Source organism: Thermobia domestica, chromosome 5, assembly GCF_964235325.1.
Source record: "Thermobia domestica chromosome 5, izTheDome1.hap1.1, whole genome shotgun sequence".
NCBI lineage: Eukaryota > Metazoa > Arthropoda > Insecta > Zygentoma > Lepismatidae > Thermobia > Thermobia domestica.
Genome location: NC_137458.1, coordinates 32,152,836 through 32,174,372, shown reverse-complemented (window position 1 = coordinate 32,174,372; position 21,537 = coordinate 32,152,836). Strand labels below are relative to the sequence as shown.

Below are 21,537 nucleotides of genomic sequence, written 5' to 3'. Positions count from 1 at the left end.
AATGCGACACTAGAAATTTTAGGTTCAGCTGTTAATGTAATCCTAAAGGTTAAATCTAAAAGTACAGGTTAATGCGAGAACATCGTGAAGCACCACCGCATGGAACTTAAAGGTTGTTAATCTCTGTTGCAGAATGATAAAGGTGAATAAGAAATAAATAAAATACCATGTTATATTTATTATTACACAGAAATAAAGACAGAGAAAAAGGAAAATCAAAGATTTCCCTTTAAGCTCATTACTTATATTTTCCTACTGCATTTATTCAAGAACTTAGCAGCTTTCCACTGCAAACAGAAGAAAACTGATACTTCTACTAATAATCTTTGCTCAATTGAGTTTTGTTGGATTCCTTGAAATTCCCGTGTCCTGTCACTCACTAACATTCTACTATTAATTGAAATTAGAATGATTTGAGCTGAACATATAGGGTGAGACGGAGTAACTGAGAGATAGGTTTGTTATTTCTCAATTTGTGAAACCAAAATCTATAGAAGTTAGATAATTTAATTTTTAATTCGTTTTGAAGGTAATGAAGTAAAAATAACTCATCGATTCAAAAATATTTAATGCTTTTAGTTCGGCGGTTGCTCAACAAAAACTGAACCTACCTATACTACCTCTGAATTACCTGGAGTTATTAGGATACCTGAAACACATGTGCAGTGAGGAGTAATTTAGTTTACACAAACGTTCCTTCTTCTTAAATTTGTTCGCAGTTATAAACACTATTATAAACAGTCTATTATAAACACTAAATCATATTTAACACTTTGTATCAAAACTTTGCTTAAAAAATTGTTCAGTTAACCCAGGAAATGCTACTTATACAAAGATTGTGATATCATTCACTTTTAAAATGCAGCTGGAAAACAAGATATGGCATAACAAAACTTTCTTTAAAATGGTCAATTTTCCGTCGGCATAAAACATGTGAAAAACTAGGAATACATGCAGGGAAGCAAATAAATATATAAAAATGTAAGTATTACATAAGGTAATCTGATGCTTTCTCTGACATTTGTATTACATTATATATGCCTAAGAAAGAAATGTTTAAGTTCTTTCGCCTCAGAGGGCGATAATTTTTAAACAAATTCTACTTTATCATATAGTATGTAAATATCGCTTAAAGAAAAAAAATAAGCCAGCAAGTTAGGGTCACTGATTTTTTAATGGGCCTAACACACTGAAGAAATCATACGATTTCTACAGGAGACCATTGTGGACTTGTGATGGATATATTTTTGTATGCCTGCTAGGCCTATTAGTCTAACATTTATGCCTACTTTGGAACAACACTAAATTTACTTTCTCTTGCACTGAAAAATGAATAACAGCCTAGTCCAATCTTTGGAGGTAGTGAAGTATAAGATAGGCCATAAAGCGAACAATGAGATGATATGCCTATTAACACTTGCTCAGACAGTGAAATGCTCATAACATTAGAAATACCAAGTAATTTACAGGCTAGTCTAGCTTACCTGTGTAGGTCTTCCAAGAATTTTCATTTCATAATACATTTGATTCAAAGTTCAGTCTTAAAAAAATATTGAAGACTTAGAAATCGTGAACTCATAGGTACGGTAATTGAACTAAACTAAGGATATCTTTCCCTGAGGAATTACAGAGATTTGTACCTTTTCAGATCAAAGGAATCTGTTTCCAGCTTTTGTGACTTTTAATGTTATGTCACATACTTTGTCTTGAAGGTTTGGCATACCAGTAACAGAATGAAATAGGTGTATCAACTAAAATATGATAATTCCTCGAATTTTAGAGAAATTAGCATGTAGTGAAAAAGATGTATAACTAAAAAGGAATTAGGGACAGGCAGAAATGTGAGGAAATGCAGCAAATTTATCAAGTACTGCACTTTTCCCGTTAGAAACGTTACCTCTCAATTGGTCCATAACATAACACCTGATTACCGCATATGATTTCTCAATTATGTTGCTTGTCGAAACCTGGTACTTTCTGTACATTAGACACAAAATGTGCAACATATGGAAAAAGGGATACTGAACAATATGTTTCATGGGATCCAAGTGCATAAGATACATAATCGTACATACAATGAAAGGTTTCCAGCACTTTTGAGTTTTAACAATATGACATACCTGTCAGAAATATTTTATCGCCAAGTGTTTTACATCAACTTACTTTACTTATTGGCAATATATTTGCTGCAAATATACGGTGAGCAGCTGTACATCTATTACGGAATGATAAGGAAATAAAAGACAGTTGGCATTTACGTCACTTTCACTTCGTCATTAAGTTAGGTTTTGACTTCTACACAGTTTAAGAACGAAGTAATATAAAAATCACTATTGTTCAAAACATTTACATGAAGATAGTGGAAGTGGGAGTGATGTAATCGTTGATATAGTCCAATATCTACCACCGAAAACCCAAACAATTAAACTGACAAATAATTATACTTAAGTCCTGAAAATCTACCAACTGCTTGCACACTAACGAGATCTCTGGCGTCAGGTTAGAGGCAGTGCAACCAGCGACAACTATTAGCATGACTTGAACTAATAGGAACTTGTATCACTGATACGTAACGATTCAATATTTTCAATATTTTCGTCTCGATGTTTATGAAAACTGTAACTATTAAATATTTTAAACATATCAACGTTACTCACAGACAGTTGTTTTTGCATTATATCTAGGATTTGAATACACCATATTACTTACAGCTGCATACAGATTAAAAAAAAAAAAAAAAAAAATGGAAATAGGAAAACAAAATACATAATATAAAATTCTGTATATTTATTTTTAAATTATTACATTTATAATGATTCAATTATACATTAAGTCCATTTCTGCTATACAATATTTAATATAATATATTAAACTAAAATAATAATTGACCATTTTACAGCTTTTGGGGAGAATATTCCAAACATCAGTTCAAAGGCGAATGACATGCTTTCTTTATAGCTCTTCCACAATTGCTCATGATTATAATGACAGTACCTGCACAACAACTACAAGAAAAAAAACTCATATATATAGGGTGTTTCAAGACGACAACATTTAGGAGTTAATTCCTGACACCAAGATAAGACAAAAAGTATAGACCAACCTGGGTGCACAAATGCTTCCTTTCGGAAAAAAAAATGAAATGAAATCTTTGAGTTTTACGTCCCACGGTTATGCCGGTTAGGATAAAGGAGACGGTGATTATGAGAGATGAGTGAAATGGTGGAATGAAGAAAGTGGGAGGAAACGGGAGAACCCCGAGAAAACCCACGAGCACGGTGTTTGTCCACCACAAAGTTCACTTGGCGGGGGCTGGGATCGAACTCGGGACCCCAAGCACCAGAGGTGAACGCTCTACCACTGAGCCACCGCGCCCCTACTTACTTTCGGAGTTATAAGCTGCCCAAAACATGAAAAATTGAATTTTAACGTCCATACTACAAAACTATGGGACCTACCGTAATCGGGTCAAGACTTCACTTAGGAACTAATATGTACCCTATCCAAATATCCATGTTTTCAGAATCCTGCGGCACTTCCACAACAATTACTATAGAGGTAATTGGTGAGCACTTCAAGTTTTATGCCCGTAGCCAAACTCTATCTGTAAAAAATGTTGCGGTAGTTCCTAAGAGAAGTTTTGATTCGACTACTGTAGGTTCCATAGCTTTGGAGCTATGGATCTTTAGATTCCACTTTTTCGTATTTTCGGCAGCCTATAACTATGAAAGGAAACATTTGTGCACCCAGGTTGGTCTATACTTTTTGTCTATGTTGATATCAGGAATCACCTCCCAAACGTTGTTGGTGGTTCTGAAACACCCTGCATATATACCATATTCAACCTAACCAGTGTAATATTTGTTTAGAAAAGAGTTATAGGAAAATAATGAAATCTTGTTTCCAATAAAGGCGTACTGACAACGAACACCAAAAAGGATATTACAGCCTGAATAGAGGTATAGGTACATATACAAATTGCACAACATGTCTTTTACATTTATCACATATCAAACAAGTCCCACTCCAAACAAGGTAGTATAGAACATAGGACTTACATTTCTGGGCTTTCGGCATCTATTTCCATTTAGCCCGTCAAGTATGATGACATCCCTCGGCGAGCACACTATCTGGGGAAAGGGAAGGAAGGAAGCGGCCTGGGAACTATATGTAAGGTACCACACCGGCATTTGCCTGGTCTGAAAATGAGGAAAATCCAGGAAGGTTTGCCTGAAAAAGCTTTATACACTTTTTAGAATTTAGAACACCGAATTTAGAACGTGAAAATATCGATCACAGAAAATCAAGCAGCGAGATTCTGTGATAATTCTGACGTGCACGCCTGAAATAAAGTCATTTATACATATTCTAAATAATACTTTACATTTGCTTCTATTAGGTCATGTAACCAGAATGAAAGTAGGATTTCTTTCAAAATTTTAACTGGAAACCCAAAAGGGAAAAGAAAATTGGTTAGATCTAGGCGCAGATAGGACAATATAAAAATGGAGCTCTCACAAATCTGAATGCAAAGTAAAAGCTGGATCCAGTTGTTAAGGACAGAAGCCAATGAAGAGTTCTGTAAATGTTGTATTGGATTTTAGGCCATAGTGTTAGTTACTCTAGTTTGCCCTCTCTTCTAAGAAAACCATGTACTTGAAGATGTCTTTTACCACCGTATTTTCAGATAGTACAGGTAAGGTTATATGAATATTTAACGTAAAACATCATTACCAGCACATTTAAACTATATCTAATTAAAGAACTAATTAAACTCACTCTATGGGCAAGTGAACCACAGGTTCAATTCTGCGGTCATGAAAGCTTTCTATTGGCTTCAGCCCTTAGCTAATTGTATCGTTTCTACTTTGCATTCTTATTTCTGGGAGATCTACCTTAATATTGTCCTCCAATCTGCGCCTAGGTCTTCCTAATGGTCATTTTGCAGTCAAAGCTTCTTACTTTCTACTGTGCTGTTCTATTCTGGTTACACGACCTGCCATCCTGAGCCTCCTAGATTTGGTAACCCTAACAATGTTTAGTAAACGGTATAAATTATGCAGTTCCTTGTTGTGAAGGTTCCGCCATTGTAAGTATGGAATTGAATCTTCGGATCTTATAGGCCATAGAGTTAGTATAGTTTGCTCTCTCTTCTAAGAAATCCATGTACTTGAAGACGTCTTTTACCAATATATTTTCAGGTAAGGTTATATGAATATTTAACGTAAGATATTACATAACATTTAAGCTATATCTAATTAAAGAACTAATTAAACTGACTCTATGGCCACTATTCATCCAGCACTATGATTCATACATCAAGCGAAATGAAACGCGCGCTCACATCGTAACATCAACATATGTACGACAGAAGAAAAACTTGGGATAAAATGGGAAAATTTCCATCCAAAAAAGTACTTTTTTCTTTCTTTTTCAACGTTGCAACCCACGAACGGCCTCGGCTACAGGTACCCAAATATGTTCTACTTTGAAACATTCTATCCTTCGTCTGAAGGCCAAGTGCATTGACACGCTTTACAAAGAAATTGCCTTCTTCATAACGCCGTAGAAGGAAAAAAAAGAAAATAAAGGTGATAGAGGGGCAAGAAGAACACAACTGTTCGACGATTTGAAAAATATAGAAGAAAATATTGAAGTTAGACAAGGAAGCTAGCGATCGGGAAATGGAGAAGGAAAATTTTCGGACCGGAATCTAAGGGCATAGGCAAAAGTTAACACACAAAAGACGCTAGTACGAGGAAATTGGGTTTTTCTTTGCTAATACCAATGCACCGACGGAAACACTGTTGACAAATCACCTTAATTGTTCTAATGCTGCATGAGGTCCGTGGTCTTCAATTTGTCGCAGTTTGTGGCGTACCCTCTTCAGCATTTTCGGAGTGCCTTAAATCCTAGTTCCGTAGATTGGCTTTCCATCCTCCACCATAGCCGACCGCAGCCAGCAGACACCAGAAATACTGTATAGAGCGTGTCTGTTGGACATTTGGTGGATTGATGTTCTGTGGTACGAATGGTAGGTACTGGCTGTGCCATTAACCAGCCAATTGTTTTCTGGCATAATCGCTGGTTCCGAGGTCTGACCAAAATACGTACTTACCATTACAACGATATGTGTTAATAAACTGAAACAATTTCGGCAAACATTTCTTGGTGCACCTGTCAGTTACAATTGCTACTGGACGACTAACGGTATTGATGAATGGTTGGGTGAAATGACCACTTGTACCAGTACTTTCTTCTGAATGTTTTTCATACTTGACACATATAGTACCTGGAGTTCCCAAATATCGGTAGTATATCTGCCGTTTCCTCACATTTCATCTCCAGCAAATGAAAAATATTTTTAATCGTGCATGAACATTGTGTTACGATCCAAAATGTCTCAGCGAAGTTGTCTACGCTTTCCTGCTACTGTGTTTTATTATTTACTTGGGTGCTTTTTTAAAGCTACAAATATTTCACCCCCACTTTCTGCAAATTCCGAGCAACTATTCTTCTGGATAGACGAAATTTGTCAACCAGTTTCTGACCACTTCTCCTAACACGATTTTCTGCGAAGTTCTTTAGTTTTCTTTTGTTACTGTGAGTCAGTTCGCCAGGATGGCCACACTTTGGTAAGTCTTCAACCGGAAGCGTTTCATGATGATATACATCGTGTAACCTGAAAAGTTCTTTCTGAAAGTGATTGACAATTTCCAACACAGACATTGTCCAGGAAGGAGATAAACGTCGTCGTAATGTAATTCTCCGTTCTTTATTAGTCGCATACTACTCAATATGACCTTGACACAGTGATAACACATTATTGTGTTAACTTTCCCATGCCCTTAAAACTAAGAAAAGAAACTGGCAGTCAACAGACACAATACATAATAAAAATAATAATACGTAATAAGTGTACCAAGTTTCATTGCAATACCTAGAATAGTTACGAGGGAAACATATTTCTCTGTCCTGTTTGACAATATAAAGTTTTATATGTCAATAGGGAGAAACCAGGGCATAAAATGAAACGTCATTCTCTTCATAATGAAACACGTAATAACAGTAGAAAAAGTTATACAAATACATAATTTCTTTTTAAAACTTTCCTTTTTCTATAACTAATATTAATTTACCTTATCCTCAAAGGTTTGTCATTACAAGGTGTCCAATTTTCTAGAAATTTGAAAAGTTTCCAGGTTATTCCATGATTGTTATCAGTGGCTAATAAATGGTTTCCACGTTTGTGTGAGCACCCTGTTCTCGCTGTGTAAAGAACGGACATTTCAGCCAGTGAGGAATATTTACGATGGATTACCTGTGAATAAGAGCAGAGTCGTTCAGACGAATTTAACTCAACGCAACCGTAATGACAGTATATGTAAATTATTGCAAAAGAAATGGAGTACTTCATATAGGTTTTTTTTTTTTTTTTTTTTTTTTAAATCAAGGGAAAAGGGTTGTTCCGTCAGAAGATACACACTTTGGAACTTCAACACGAAATAAATTACGAGTTAATTTTATGTTGTGACGAGATGCACTAGTACTTAGATCAACTTATGTACACAAAAGACATGTAGATTAATAAGACTTAAGCAACATGAAAGTAACGAAAAACTGAATCTTCTGTTGTATAGTATAGTAACATAGCTTAGAATAGGATAGGCCAAAATAATATGAAGCAATGTAGGAAATATTAACGAATAATAATAAGCGTAACGTGTAACATAGGCGTCTGCAGAAGGAGGCAAGTGCCTCTCCGTGTGTTCTGGTATTAAATATTTAATTGCATTAATACCATTATACTTATTTAAAATGAGTTATTAGAATCAATTAACGGACCTCTATTAATTTTACTTTTTGTAAAATGCTCAACTACTCAGCATTTTTTGTATTTTGCGTATGTGTAATGGAGGAGAAGCATGAATTTTATGAGTGTAGGGAGATTTAATGCTTTTTTTTTTAAAAAAAAAACTAACAATATAACACAGACAACAATTACGTTTTCTTTGTCGAGTAACAATACTATTTAAGTTTCTTATATCAGGTCACGCGAGGGGCCGCGGTACTTAGCGATAGAGTGTTCACCTCTGGTATGTTGGGTTTCTGGTTCCATCCTAGCTCGCGACAAGTGGACTTTGTGAAAGACAAACAAGACGTGTGTGGGTTTCGCCCGGAGTCTCCATTTTGTACGTAAGGACTGGAAAGAAGGGAAAGGAGTCAAGAGGTAAAACTAAACCAAATAAGGTTTCAAGAGTTCAGAGAGTAGACAGTGTTGTAAGGTTATTCCTTTTCCCTTCTCCCCAGTTTTGAGTTTATTGTGAATTGTTCATTGCTTGAAGTGAGAGAAACCCACATTTGTTTATTCTATTTTATTTATTTTTACTTTTATCTTATTTAATTTTAGTTTTTGAAAGGAATTTGTCGCGTTTCCCACGTCATCACTCTCTGATACAGCCAGGGTCATATTTATGCATAAGGCCAACTTGGGGGCATGGCTCGAGACGACAAGTTTCTGATAGCATTTTCTTGGAACATTTTTTTTCAACAAATTTTCAGAAATATATTACGCATACGCATATAAACGTGACACATGATTTTAACAGTTGTAAATATCCAAGTAACAAGAATGTGGCTAAAAAGAGGTAATTAACAGTCTAGTTATGAAAGATTATTTCACTTTTTCTATTGGTGACACTGTATCCTGTAATCGCAATTTCTACAACTTTTCGTTGTTGATTACCTTTCAGAATTACCTAGTTTTCGAAGCCTTCGAAGCAAATCTTATCTCCTTAATGTTATGATTAGTTAGTGTTATTCAATGGTTACAGGCGGACATTTTTTTTATAATCCCAGGAGAGGCAAAAGTACCACTTTGTTTACAGCGTAATTAATATAGCTTTTACAAATGTTTTAAACAAACTTAACAACTTCTTATCGACAATATAACTCAGACTCACTGTGTAGCTCACGAAGGAAATTCCAGTTGCCGTCCTTACCTCGGCAACTCTTGTCCAATTTGAGATCACCAACCGCAAAGCATTTTATGAGGACTAATTGTGGTTGTTATACTTGTGCCTGAGGGGTGGGATCGGAAACCTTTCTGATACACCCAGTGGTCGAAGTGAGACGGTATGCGGTGGAATGCCATATCGCCTCTGGTTTTCCAGTGATCAAGACAAAGTTAAATAACAGGTATATTGAGTCAAACTCATAATGAAACCTACCGCCTCTGCTTTTTTTTTTTTTTTTTTTTTTTTTTTTTTTTTTTTTTTTTACACTTCGAACACTGGACATACCTATCACTCAGCAATGAGGTTCTCACAAGATTTCCCTTTCACTGGATCGCGATATTTGTTGGTGTCAAATCTCAGTGTAGTGTACTTCTATCAATAGATATTTGAAAATACTTTCCTAAAAAACAAAAACTTTCAGAAAGTAAAGATTTGTTAGTATCACCGTACAAGTAAATGAAGTTAAGTATGCTACTGCATTTGATAGTAGATATCTTGTGGGAAGAATGTATGGATGCAAGTTTATCAGTTGCTAGTGCTCTTACTGTTCTAGATACAGGACGCTAGACAGAAATCAGACATTAGCAATGATGTGAGATAAAACACTTCTAAAGAATCCTTGAGCCCAACCTTCAACACATGATTTTAATTTACATGTGGGGGAAGGGAATCGATCATTTTGACATCAATAACTTACTAATTACTAGTCGTGGATCATATATTCGGTTAAACAAAAAGGGCTATGTGTCGACATTGCGTTATATTTTCGCTGTAAGTGTGTCGTGATTTCACTCACGGTACGTGCTTTTACTAAGTAAAAGATTTTCATGAGTCAGCACGATGTAAGGCTACAGAAAAGTCTAGTACATTTTTAGACGTGCTGAAACATAAATTAGCCAGTGTAGCGTAACAGATAAATCTTCCTCATAATTATAATAATAAAAAAAAAAAATGAATAAAACCGTCAAAACTTTATATTATTGTGTCGTGCTTAGCTTTTACTGGGACACAAAATTTGCCACTTCGAGGCAAATTGACATTTATACCCTGTATACAGGTTTATATCCCATGTTTATGCCCTGTAGACTAAGACGGACGGAAAATGAACGGTTACACAGCCACCCGCACAAACCAAAAGTTCTGTGCAGCGGATCCCAGGGTTTGGATTCGATGTATTTTGTTACGCAGAATCAAAATTTCAACACTTCAGGACGACTGACCGCGTTAATTTTTTTCTTATGAGCGAAAACTTAAGCGATTTTGGATAGAGAGGACGTAATACAGCTATACACACAAAAAAAAAAAAAAATCTTTGCAGCCGACCCTAGAGTATGTATTCGATGTATTTTGTTACACAGAATCCAAATTTTGAAACTCCAAGAGGATTTACCGTGTCACCTTTTTTAATGGGCAAGAACTTGAGGAGCGATTCTGGCTAGGTAAGATACACGTAACACGACCATACAAAGAAAAAGAAAAGCTCTATGCAGCGGACAAAGAGTATGGATTCAATGTATTTTGAGTTGAGTTTAACGTCCCGTTCAGCAGCGAGGCTATATAAGACGTGGACCTACTGAAAACGTGAAATCTGAACCACATGAGCTCTCGCCGGGAATCGAAGCGATGAATTTAGTTACACCGTATCCAAATTTCGAAACCGCAGAACAATTGACCGTGTCAATTTTTTGAGGGCGAAAAACCTGAGAGACTTTGGATAGGAGGACAAATGGTTTTCGTCTATAAATAATAATAATAATAATAATAATAATAATAATAATAATAATAATAATATAAAAGAAAGAACCGACATGGTCAATCGTCCCGTGCTTTAGAAATTTGGAGTCTATGAGACAAACTACATCGAATCCATACCCTGAAATCCGCTGTACATATTTTTTTTAAAATATTTTTTATTATTTTTTGGAGAGTGTGGCTGTGTTATGAAATTAGTGGAATCGTCATGCTGGAGGAAACGCCGGATTCACAAGAACAAAAAAACACGGACCCAATGTAATCCACTACAAAGTCACATGGCCTGAGATCGAACCAAGAAACCTACGTACTAGAGATAAGCGATCCACCACTTATGAGCTGCTTCGTGGCTAAGCGGTTAGCGCACGCGCCTTTGGCGTGGGAGACGCGGGTTCGATTGCCGGCGGGAGCTCGTGTGGTTCGGATTCCACATTAATCAGTAGCTCCACGTCTCATATAGCCTCGCTGCTGAACGGGACAAACTTAAAATCAACTGAATTCCACCTCTTTTCTGCCATTCCCTGATTACTGAGTGAGTACGAACGTTAGATGTTATGACGAGTAATATACACAATATTCTGTACCAGTAAATGACGAAATATAGGGAAACCAATGTACGCCATTACTTCTCTGATTTTTCTTTGTTTTCCCCTTTGTGAATTTCAGAAGCGCGGTACTTTCACAATCTAATTTCTCCAAGTATACCAACATGTACTAAACATTATTCACATGAGAGAGAAAAAAAAATGTATGCTCAGAACATTATTCCGTGTGAGGTTGTTGCAAATAAAAATTTAAAAGTTTCACAGTAATAACACATGTAACACAAAAGAATTTTTGCTAATATCCCTCCTGTACAGGCTCAAAAAATCCCGGGCGCCAGGTAGCCTTGGCGACTGGAAATATGTCTGGATCCTGGATAACTTCAATCCAAAATATATATGCCTACATATCAAATTGGGTGTCTAGTTTTGCGAACTAGCCCCTAGATCAGAACAAACAAAAAAAATAAAATAAAATAAAAAAATAAAATAAAATAAAAAAAATAAATAAATAATAAATAAAAAAATGAAGCAGTGTTTTTGTTAATGATGCTCTTTCGGCAGCCTAGCCCATCAGTATTATTAATGTGCCTCTGTTCCCTATACAGCTTTCTCCAGCTACTTCAGTTCATGAAATCAGTTTCAATGTGAAAATAGAGAAAACACTAAAGACTACAAGTTATTATAGCATTACGACAGGAATAGCCATAATAATAATAATGTGTAGTGATCAATTGGTAATATATACAGCAAATGACAGAAAAGATATAAGCTATATATATATTGGCATTAAGAGCTTCGTGCAAAAAGCCGTTTATGTTTACAGCCGTAGTATAATAGCATGTAGATTCACTATATGTACAATATGTATGCCGACAAGTTTTCAATGTGTACAATTAAGAGCGAGAGATAACGGAACATGAACTTTCAAATCACTGGGAGCTAAATCTTATAAATACAGAGTATTTATATTTGTAATTATAATATGGTTCGGGGGCTTCGATATTGTCAATCTGCGTGTGACTTATACAGTGAAACCTGTCAACTTGGCCACCTGTTTATCTTGGCCTAGTTGGTCTTGAACCTGTATTTCCCCATAACACATTCGCTACTTACTAATCTATAAGTTGGCCTCCTGTCTATCTTGGAAGTTGGCCACACTGAAGCAATGTTTATCCTATGATGATAATGATAAATTTACCTGCGTATCTTGGCCACGCAAAGCACCGTTTCGTTATTTTTCTTGACTCTTTCGTATTCCCATATGAGAGGCAGATGTTCTGTATTTGTGACTGGAGAAAAGAAGCAAGGATTCCCGCGATTTGCTCCTGGAGGTCAATGGCCAGAACACTACCCTGATAAACGGGTGGTGAAGGAAGATGTGAATAACAAAAAACAGGTACAAGAATTCAGGAAATGGTTGTAGTGTCTGTTTTGGTAAAAGCATTAGCTATATCAGCTCCTCTCATCAGTGGGGAGCTTTAGTAACTCAGGAAAATTCTGAAGGTTAAAACTAACCATCTCAATTGTCAACTATTGGCACCTGTCGGCTTGTCAAAAGATAGGGGAGGTCTTGAGATATGAATTCCCTCACGATTTTCTCCAAACATCTTTTGCTCCGGGGGAAACACTTCCAGCTCATTGACAAGAGGTAGTTAACTACAATATTAGATTGTGCATATCTGCCAAAAAGAATAAAAGAAATACGTCTAAAATGAACCACCATTCAGTAACAACTGAAAAGAAGTCATATAAATTGCATATGAATTTCTCAATTTATAACTTAGCTTTTCTTGTTTTCAATCTGAATAACTTAGCGTGCTATAATATCAATTTCAATAAACTGCGCACATACGCTTCTATTTCATGGTTGTTTGTGTTATTGTGTTTTCAATTCGAAGAAACCAATGTACCAGACTATTTTCCAGGATGAAAAAGGTATGCACATATATTAAACATACTATAGTAATATTTTCTAGTACTGTATACTTTTATGATTACTCTATATACATTATTTATAAGTAGTTGTCGTCCCACTCCTTATTAAAATTTTACAATCAAGTAATACTAGAAATATTATTCTAAAAATACACCAATCACAATTATTTTCTGTAAGTTGGCCACCTGTCTAACTTGGCCATGTATTTTAGTTAAATTGACGTATAAGTTAGACTTCTAATGTTTGTGGTCTAAGACAATAATAAAAAATAATCTTGCTGTTATACATCTAACATCTTTGTAACCACAGAGCATTATAGATCACTTCTAACATATTTTAACGGAGGAAAGCAGGTCTTATTAACAGTTTATTCTTATGCACAGTAAGTATTTTACTTATTTTGGCACTTTCTCTTAAATTTACTTCTAGTTTACAGTAAGAAACTGCAACATAAAGGACGTAACTCAAGCTTTCAATACGTCTCAGAAGGGATCCGAAATGTGACGTTACTCACTTCTGTTGCCGTGACTAAGCAGTGCATTTTTGTATTGTTTGAAGCTTTCTATCTCCGAAACTAACAAATATTTTTTTCTGAGATTTGCAGGGTGGATTGATTTAAATCAGTCTGCTTTAAATCACTTGATTTTTTGAATAAAAATCGTTGATTTAAATCAAATTCCGAAATAATTTAAAGTAAAAATAAGTAAAGTCCCGTTTCTGTTCTGTTATTTCGATTATGGAAGATGATAATCATAATACAATGAGACTCAAATGTACAGTACGTACAGCATTGTATGAAAACAAGTGTCATGCAGAGGATGATTAGGGAAAATCCCATTTTGAACGGGTAACAGAGCAATCCTGTTTCCTTCTCTTCTTAACATAGGGTTTATATTGTAAATCCCAACGGGGAAATCACCACCGACATTCAAGAAGAAGATTCTTTTGAGTGCGTGTTTATATATTTGTTCCCATACAATAGGGCGTATTTAGAAGTGTCCTATTTATTTATTTATGTATTTATTTTTTTTAAGATTTTATAACTTTAGGCAAAATTAATGTATTTCATGCCGCAAGCTAGTTACAATTTGCTAAAAATATGACCGTGCCAAATATCAGTAACTTTTGTGGAAAAAAGTGTCATTTTGATAAGCGTTGCTGTACTTTTTCCTTAACGCTTAACCTTTTAAATTATATCACCTATTTTTAGGTGATAGGATAAAATCTCCATTATTCGATTAAAGCTTTTTACTTCGTTTATTCAGAACTGAAGACATTGTAGAGCACGTTACATATGCTTTCAGGCCTCTCTGCCTCGAGACATAGGATGTGAGAAGGTCATAATTTAAAAAAAAAATTGTTTTGCCTATTTTTACTATTTTTTGCGGGCCTACATTTTGCATTCAGAAGACTGAAATTCTGCACTTTCGGTATTTCGTTCAGTGCACCCTTAGTATTTTTCAGATTATTTCAGATCTGAAAACAGGGAGGTCCAGAGGGGCAAAAATGTAATTTAAAAAATGGATATTTTTAACAGAAAATAGCTTTCTTCGCGATTTTCCAGCCTAAGATGGAGACATATGAATGGTACCATCTGAAAGGCTGTTCTATTCTGAAGAGAATGATGTACGAACCATGAGCTTAGGATAAATAGGGATGCCTCAGGAAACTGTTAACTGAGATCCTGTTTTATATGGGAATCTGGGGTATTTGGGGATATTACTTTTTGCGGGCTTACTTTTGCATCTAGAAGTTTGAAATTTTGGACACTCATTCACCTTAGTATTTTTCTAATTTATTTCAGATCGTTGCCTTTAAACAGAGGCGGTACAGAGGATAAAAAGTAAAAAAAAATGAGATATTTCTTAGCAGAAAATCCCTTTTTTCGTGATTTTCCAGCCCCAGATAGCCTATACCATGGAGACATTTGAATGGTACCGTTTGAAACTCTGTTTTATTCTGAAGAGAATAATGTTCAAATCATGATTCTAGAATAAATAGGGATGTCTGAGGAAATTTTTATATTACATCCGGGTCATCTGTGGTATTGTAGGGATGTTCGTGGCTCGTTGTTAAATATCTTTCCCGCCCTTACTATTCAAGATAGAAGCTTGAAATTTTGTACCCTCTCCGATTTTTTTAAAGATTTATAACTTTAGGCGAAATTTACGTATCTTGTGCCTCAAGCTAGTTCCATTTTTTTAAAAAATATGCCCCTACCAAATATTAGTAACATATGTGAAAAAAGTACATTTTCATAAACGTTGCTATACTTTTTCCTTAATGCTAACCTTTTAAATTATATTACCTAGTTTTATTCTATTAAAAATCGAATCCTCATTATTCGATTAAAAAAGTAGCAATAAACCTTTTTACTTCTTTTTTTTTTTCCCAAGACTGAAGGCATTGTAGAACATGTTACATACTTTCACGCATTTCTGCATCGAAACATAGTGTGTGATAACATCATAAATTGAAAAAGATATTTTTTGTTGTGCGTATTATTCTTATTTTTTGGCAGGCTTACATTTTGCATTCAAGAGACTGAAATTTTGCACACTCGTTCAGTGCACCCCTTAGTAAATTTAAGATTTTCCAGATCTCTGCGTGAAAACAGGGGGATCTAGACGGGAAAACGTATTTAAAATAAAAGGGATATTTTTAACAAAATAGCTTTTTTCGCGATTCAAATGGAGACATATGAATGACACCGTTTGATAGGCTGTTCTATTCTGAAGAGTATGATGTACGAACCATGATTCAAAGAAACTGTTACCTGAGATTCTGTTTTATACGGGAATCTGGGGGATTTGGGGGATATTATTTTTCGCGGGCTTACTTTTGCACCTAGAAGTTTGAAATTTTACACATTTATTCAATGCATCCCTTAGCATTTTTCAGTGTTCCAGATCTCTACCTTAAAACAGGGGGTCGGTCCAGAGGGGTAAAAGGTAAAAAAGGATATTTTTACCAGAAAATCAATTTTTTCGTGAATTTTTTCGCCCCAGATACAGGATGGGGGACATTTGAATAGTACGATTGAAAATCTTTTTTGTTCTGAAGAGAATAATGTACAAATCACGACACTAGGATAAATAGAGATGTCTGAGGAAATTTTTATATTAAATGCGGGTTATCTGAGGTATTGTGGGGATGTTCTTAGCTCATTGTTAAATATTTTCCCCGCCCTTACTATTCAAGATAGCTTGAAATTTTATACACACGTTTAGTACATCCCTTAGTATTTCCCAGTTGATTTTGAGATATGTGCGTTAACACAAGGAAGTCCAAAGGGGATCAAAATTTGAAAAAATAAAAAAAAAATCCCATTTTCTCTCAAAATTTCCCGCTTCAGAAACATGATAGGGAAATGTGAATGGTACCGTTTTAAAGGCTGTTCTATTCTGAAGAGAATAAGGTAAGAACCATGATCCTAGTATAAATACGGATGATGATATAGCTGCTTGACTCAAAGTCTATAATTTTCCTTTAAAAAAAAGCCATAATTTAAAAGGGTTAAGAAACATTGTTTGGGATTGATATAGGTTAACAATTGGGGATTCATTCAAAATTCAACCCTAATACTTTCACTGAAATGGCGTAATTAGCATTTAATACTAATTCCTAATGCTTTTTCTTTAGCTCGCGATTTGTAATTTACGAGGAGAAAGATTTGATTTCAATCAAAAAAATCAACAAAAATGTTTTTTAAAAATATCATGATTTTTTCCACCCTGACAAAAATGAGGATCTGTACAGTATTGTACACATTTCAAAATAAATGCTATGTGTGACTCAAAAAATGAAGTACACAGTGGAGTGCATTATGAACATATAGTCACATCTTTAAAATAACTAAACATTGACGAAAAACTAAACCGCATAGTACAAAGACCAGATAGTCAAGTGCTTGCTGCACTTCCTTCCCATATCTTTTCTACTGGTAGACACAAGTTGCGTACGATGTGTAGAAACTTTACGGTGTAAAAGATTTAATTTTTAGTCTTTGCAAAATCATTTGTGCAAGTTTTTCGAAATTTCCAGTAACTATAAGTGTCCAAACATCCGGACCCTAGTTTTGAAATACACTATAACATGTGTAGGTCAGTAAACCTATTTAGATACAAGGTTTTGCAGCCAAACGTCTCGTGCTCAAATGTTATGGACCCACAACTGTCAGACTCGTTCCAGTGAGCAGCTTGACGTAACGTACTGACAGTGCTGACACTGTCCGAGAACACTGGCAAGATATGGCTAAACTGACTGATGTCATGTTCTAACACCAAAGAAAAATACAGTAATTCAATTTATTTGACGAGGGAAAGGAGGAAACGTTAGGATTTTAAGGAATTACAAATCTTCAATTCTTCATATGAATATTATACTTTCGCATCAGTGTGAGTTACTTAAATGTGATGCAATATATCAGAAATGCAACGAGCATATGACATTAATAAGGAGAAATAATTAGTTGACGGCTTAACATGGTACTCCTGTAAAGTAGGACGTGAAATAAAAGAAACAAATTGGTAGTAAAAGATGCAGAGGGAAAAAATAAAGATTGGTAAAAATTCCATTCTAATTTAAGTTAACTGTATCACCATATGTAGTTAACGCGCACACTCATCATCGCTGACGCACCTACTTCCTATGGACTCGGCCTTCCTGCAACGCTCTGACCTGGCTCTTCGAGAGCATTCGCACCTTTCAAATGGCAACATAGCACAAGTTGCTTTTACGCTATTACGTTAGTTCGTGCTTGATGCTCAGTACTCCTAAAGTGAATGTACACTTATTAATGCAACTCCTTTCTTAAGGAACACTACCTAAGGCAAAAAAGGGCATTTCCTGCTAAGAAAACTTTATATTTCATGAATATCTGCATGCTCCAATAAAATAGCCAGAATCAGCTGCGGAGTATGGGGGATAGGACTTCACTCTTTCTCTGGTATTAATAACAGGATGATCTAGATAATGGAATAATCAGACAGTGTAACGTTACACTTCTCCAAACTGAAGCCGACATAGTGAGAACATACTCTTCTGGGCAAATCTTTACTTTATGCAAACCAGTGACAATAACCGATTCATTTCAAAAGGTCCCCGGAGTTACAGTTCCTATGAACGGCAGACGGAAAACAACGTGCCCTGCGGAGGTGTAACTGTTCACTCGCTAACGCTCGCTCAGCATTATGTGAATCAGGAACAACGAAACAATGACAACCTGTGAATAATACTAACAGTGAAAGAATATCAGTGCCTTGCCAAAATAAAGGGTTACTTTCCTTTGCTTGGCTTCGAACCGTCAGTGTTAGTAAAATAAAATTATTCGGTGGTATAGTACATAGGCTAAATACAGGACATTTGTGCATCTTGTACTACCTTCAATACAGGGTACGAAAATAGGTGGTAAAGTGCAGGACCATTCTATACGCATACGATGTCTGGTAATTTTATTTATAAGGTGACTGCCCTATAATGCTCATAATAAATTTATAGATCTCCACGTAAGCAAGAGCAATACGAGTAAAGTAAACTGTTGCGGTTTTAAATTCATGGCTCACTTGCATGAGAAAACATTTTGCAACACTAAAAATATAACTTACCTAAAATCCCAAGAAACAATAAAAGTAAGAATAGGTGATTTATTGTGCGCATTCTTCTCCACATATGTCAAATGCATGAATAAAATATATAAAAGTATTTCCAGTTGTTTATATTTGTTTGGATTCAATTTGTAAATCAATACTGGCAGGTTTTCTGACAAAAAATCCCTGTCATGACTTAAATGTCCCTCATACCCAGAAACTGTCTCATTCCATACCAGTCAAAGTAATATGAACTACCCCCGGGTGCATTGCTTTACCGTTTGCGTGAACTCAATGTATAATTCTAAACTTGTGTTATCAGCCTATACTCACATTTTGCATTTCTTGCGTAGCGTTCTTAAACGTAGTTTTTTGAGTCAATTATATACCTATTTAACTAAAGTCAACGCAACTTGTAAACTTCTATTGGTAAAATTTGCGGTTCAGTTTTCCTATAGTAATCCACAGATTGTAAAATGTACGGAAAAATTTGTTGAAGTCTTTAATTTGTATATTTTATGTCTACAACAGAATACAACAATCCCTTGAGGGGTTTCTAACCCGTTGTTTTTTACTGCTTATACTATGGATCCGTGTAGTAAAACTGCACGAAATTTGCCAAAATATACATAAGTTGTACGAATTATCCAAGGAGCAAGGGTGGACTGGCCATATCAAGTACCGGTTCTGTGGCCGCTGCGCCCTCCTTACATCAGTGCCTTTGCGCCCTCCTCGGGATGGGCTAAGATCCGTCTTAGCCTCGGGAAGACGCACAGTTTCCTCTCCGAACACAATTTAAAAAAAAAATACATAATTATTTTAAAAATTCGCTAGCCTTTGGCCAGCTAGGACCCCACCCCAGACCCCGGTATTTGCTCGGCCTGCGGCCACGCTCTTTCTGTTTTCGGTGTGGGAATGCTATTAATGATATTTGATTTACCCCTAAATATATGGATTTGACTCTAATATCGGTCATTTTGGACGATTTTTACATATCACTCTTACCAACCCCACACTTTGCCCCAAATCACAGTATTTGCTCGGCCTGAGGCCTCGCTCTTTCTGTCTTTTTTAGATTTCACTCTAATATCGGTCATTTTGGATGATTTTTATATATCAACCCTCCCACCCTCACTGCTCCGCCCCCATATCCCGCCTTTACTCGGCCTACCGCCCTGCCCTTTCTGTTTTAGGCTTTGGTTGTACCATCAATGATCTCAGCGACTTCGAAATATATTCATTTGACTCTAATCTCGGTCATTTTGGATCATTTTTACATGTCTCTCCCTCCCACTCCCGCCGTTAGGGGCGCTAGTGGCGTTACATATAAACAAGACTCCGTTCAAGACTTACATATGAATACCTGGTATCATTGTTCTTGATCAAGGATGTTATAAATAGCCTATTTTATAAGTTTTTGTCTATTTTATAAGATCCTTGTTCTTGATGAACTCAGAAAGAGACATACTGACCAAAATAGACAACAATCTTATTATTGACAAACTGTGTGATAAAAGCAAGGAGATGCGAAGGCTTCTTCAAGAATAAAGCAGTGACTTTACTTTCATTTTCCAGTTTTGTTTTTGAATTTCTTTTCTCGCTAGGTAGGTATATAATTCTAAATTTACTTTTGTTAATTTGTAGTAAATGTTTCATGTATACTTTTTATTAACGGTTTTAAAAATATATGAAAAATAAGTTAATGTTATGATGAACATAGGTTTAAAAGGACAGAAGTATGAAAAATAGCATAAACCCCAAACTTAACTCAAATCTTCAGTTATAATTAGACTAATAACAAATGTAGCCGAAGAATTTAAACAACTGGTGTGATGTTTGTAGTCTCAGAAGGAAGGTCCATAAACCGTGAGAGTTGAATTTTCATGAAAATTAGTGACAAGATTCACTTTGAGATGCTAACAAGGGACATCACCCAATTGTCCGGCTCTGATTTCAATGAAATTTTTGTTGCTGATAGAGGACATGTATTCATTACTTGTGATGACAGAAATTTTTGCCATCGTGCATGTTTTCTATTTTTTAATAATTTTTAAAGGTTGTGATGTTTTTAATAGAGATTACGGATTGAGTATAGCCCGCTCCCCCCAGTGATTTTTAACGAATCATGGTGATTCTAATGATTCATACTAGTTCATAATGAATCGAAATCGCATGTTATAAAGATTTAAGATGTAAATCTTGTGGTAAGGAAGTTTTAGTATAAGTAGTAGTAGTAGCGGTAGTAGTAGTAGTAGCAGTAGTAGTAGTAGTTAGTAGCAATAGTAGTAGTAGTAGTAGTAGTATTAGTAGTGGGAGTTAGTAGCAATAGTAGTAGTAGTAGGAACGGGTTAGAAGCCCCGCAGGGGTTGGTTGGGTTCTGTTCTCGATATAAGTAGTAGTAGTGACTCTTCCAGTTCCGGTGACAAAGAACTGGGGGGAGCGGGCTATACACAAGCCATGATTACTGCAGAAAACCCTTACTACCCTTTGTAAACGGAGTGCTAATGAAAGGACAACCATGTAGATACGTATAGGGCCTAGGGGGAGTCGTATGATATATATGATCTTGACGGCAGCCATCTTGAAATCCGCCATTTTGAATAAAGGTCAAGTTTTTTAAATGGGAATAGGGTAATATGATACATAATTTCGGGCTAGAATTTAATCAGAAAGACAATGGTGAAGTTAGTTTTAAGATA

The 21,537-nt window shown here is 35.6% G+C and overlaps 1 protein-coding gene across 4 annotated transcripts in view; it reads right to left on the bottom strand.

Annotated features, from left to right (window-relative positions):
- Nucleotides 1–19,045, bottom strand: part of LOC145685835 (uncharacterized) — a 99,277-nt gene extending 80,232 nt beyond the window's left edge. The window contains exons 1-3 of one of the 4 annotated variants that reach the window (XM_081758430.1): nucleotides 18,857–19,045; nucleotides 7,140–7,321; nucleotides 4,059–4,199 (exon numbers count right to left, since the gene is read on the bottom strand). Coding sequence is in view for 1 of the 4 variants with exons in the window: in XM_081758428.1 (XP_081614554.1) it covers nucleotides 18,857–18,920 (64 nt within the window). In the remaining 3 variants the exon portion in view is untranslated. The remainder of the gene's footprint in view (nucleotides 1–4,058; nucleotides 4,200–7,139; nucleotides 7,322–18,856) is intronic. The other 3 variants (XM_081758429.1, XM_081758431.1, XM_081758428.1) reach the window with 3 other exon arrangements.
- Nucleotides 19,046–21,537: the final 2,492 nt, after the last annotated feature.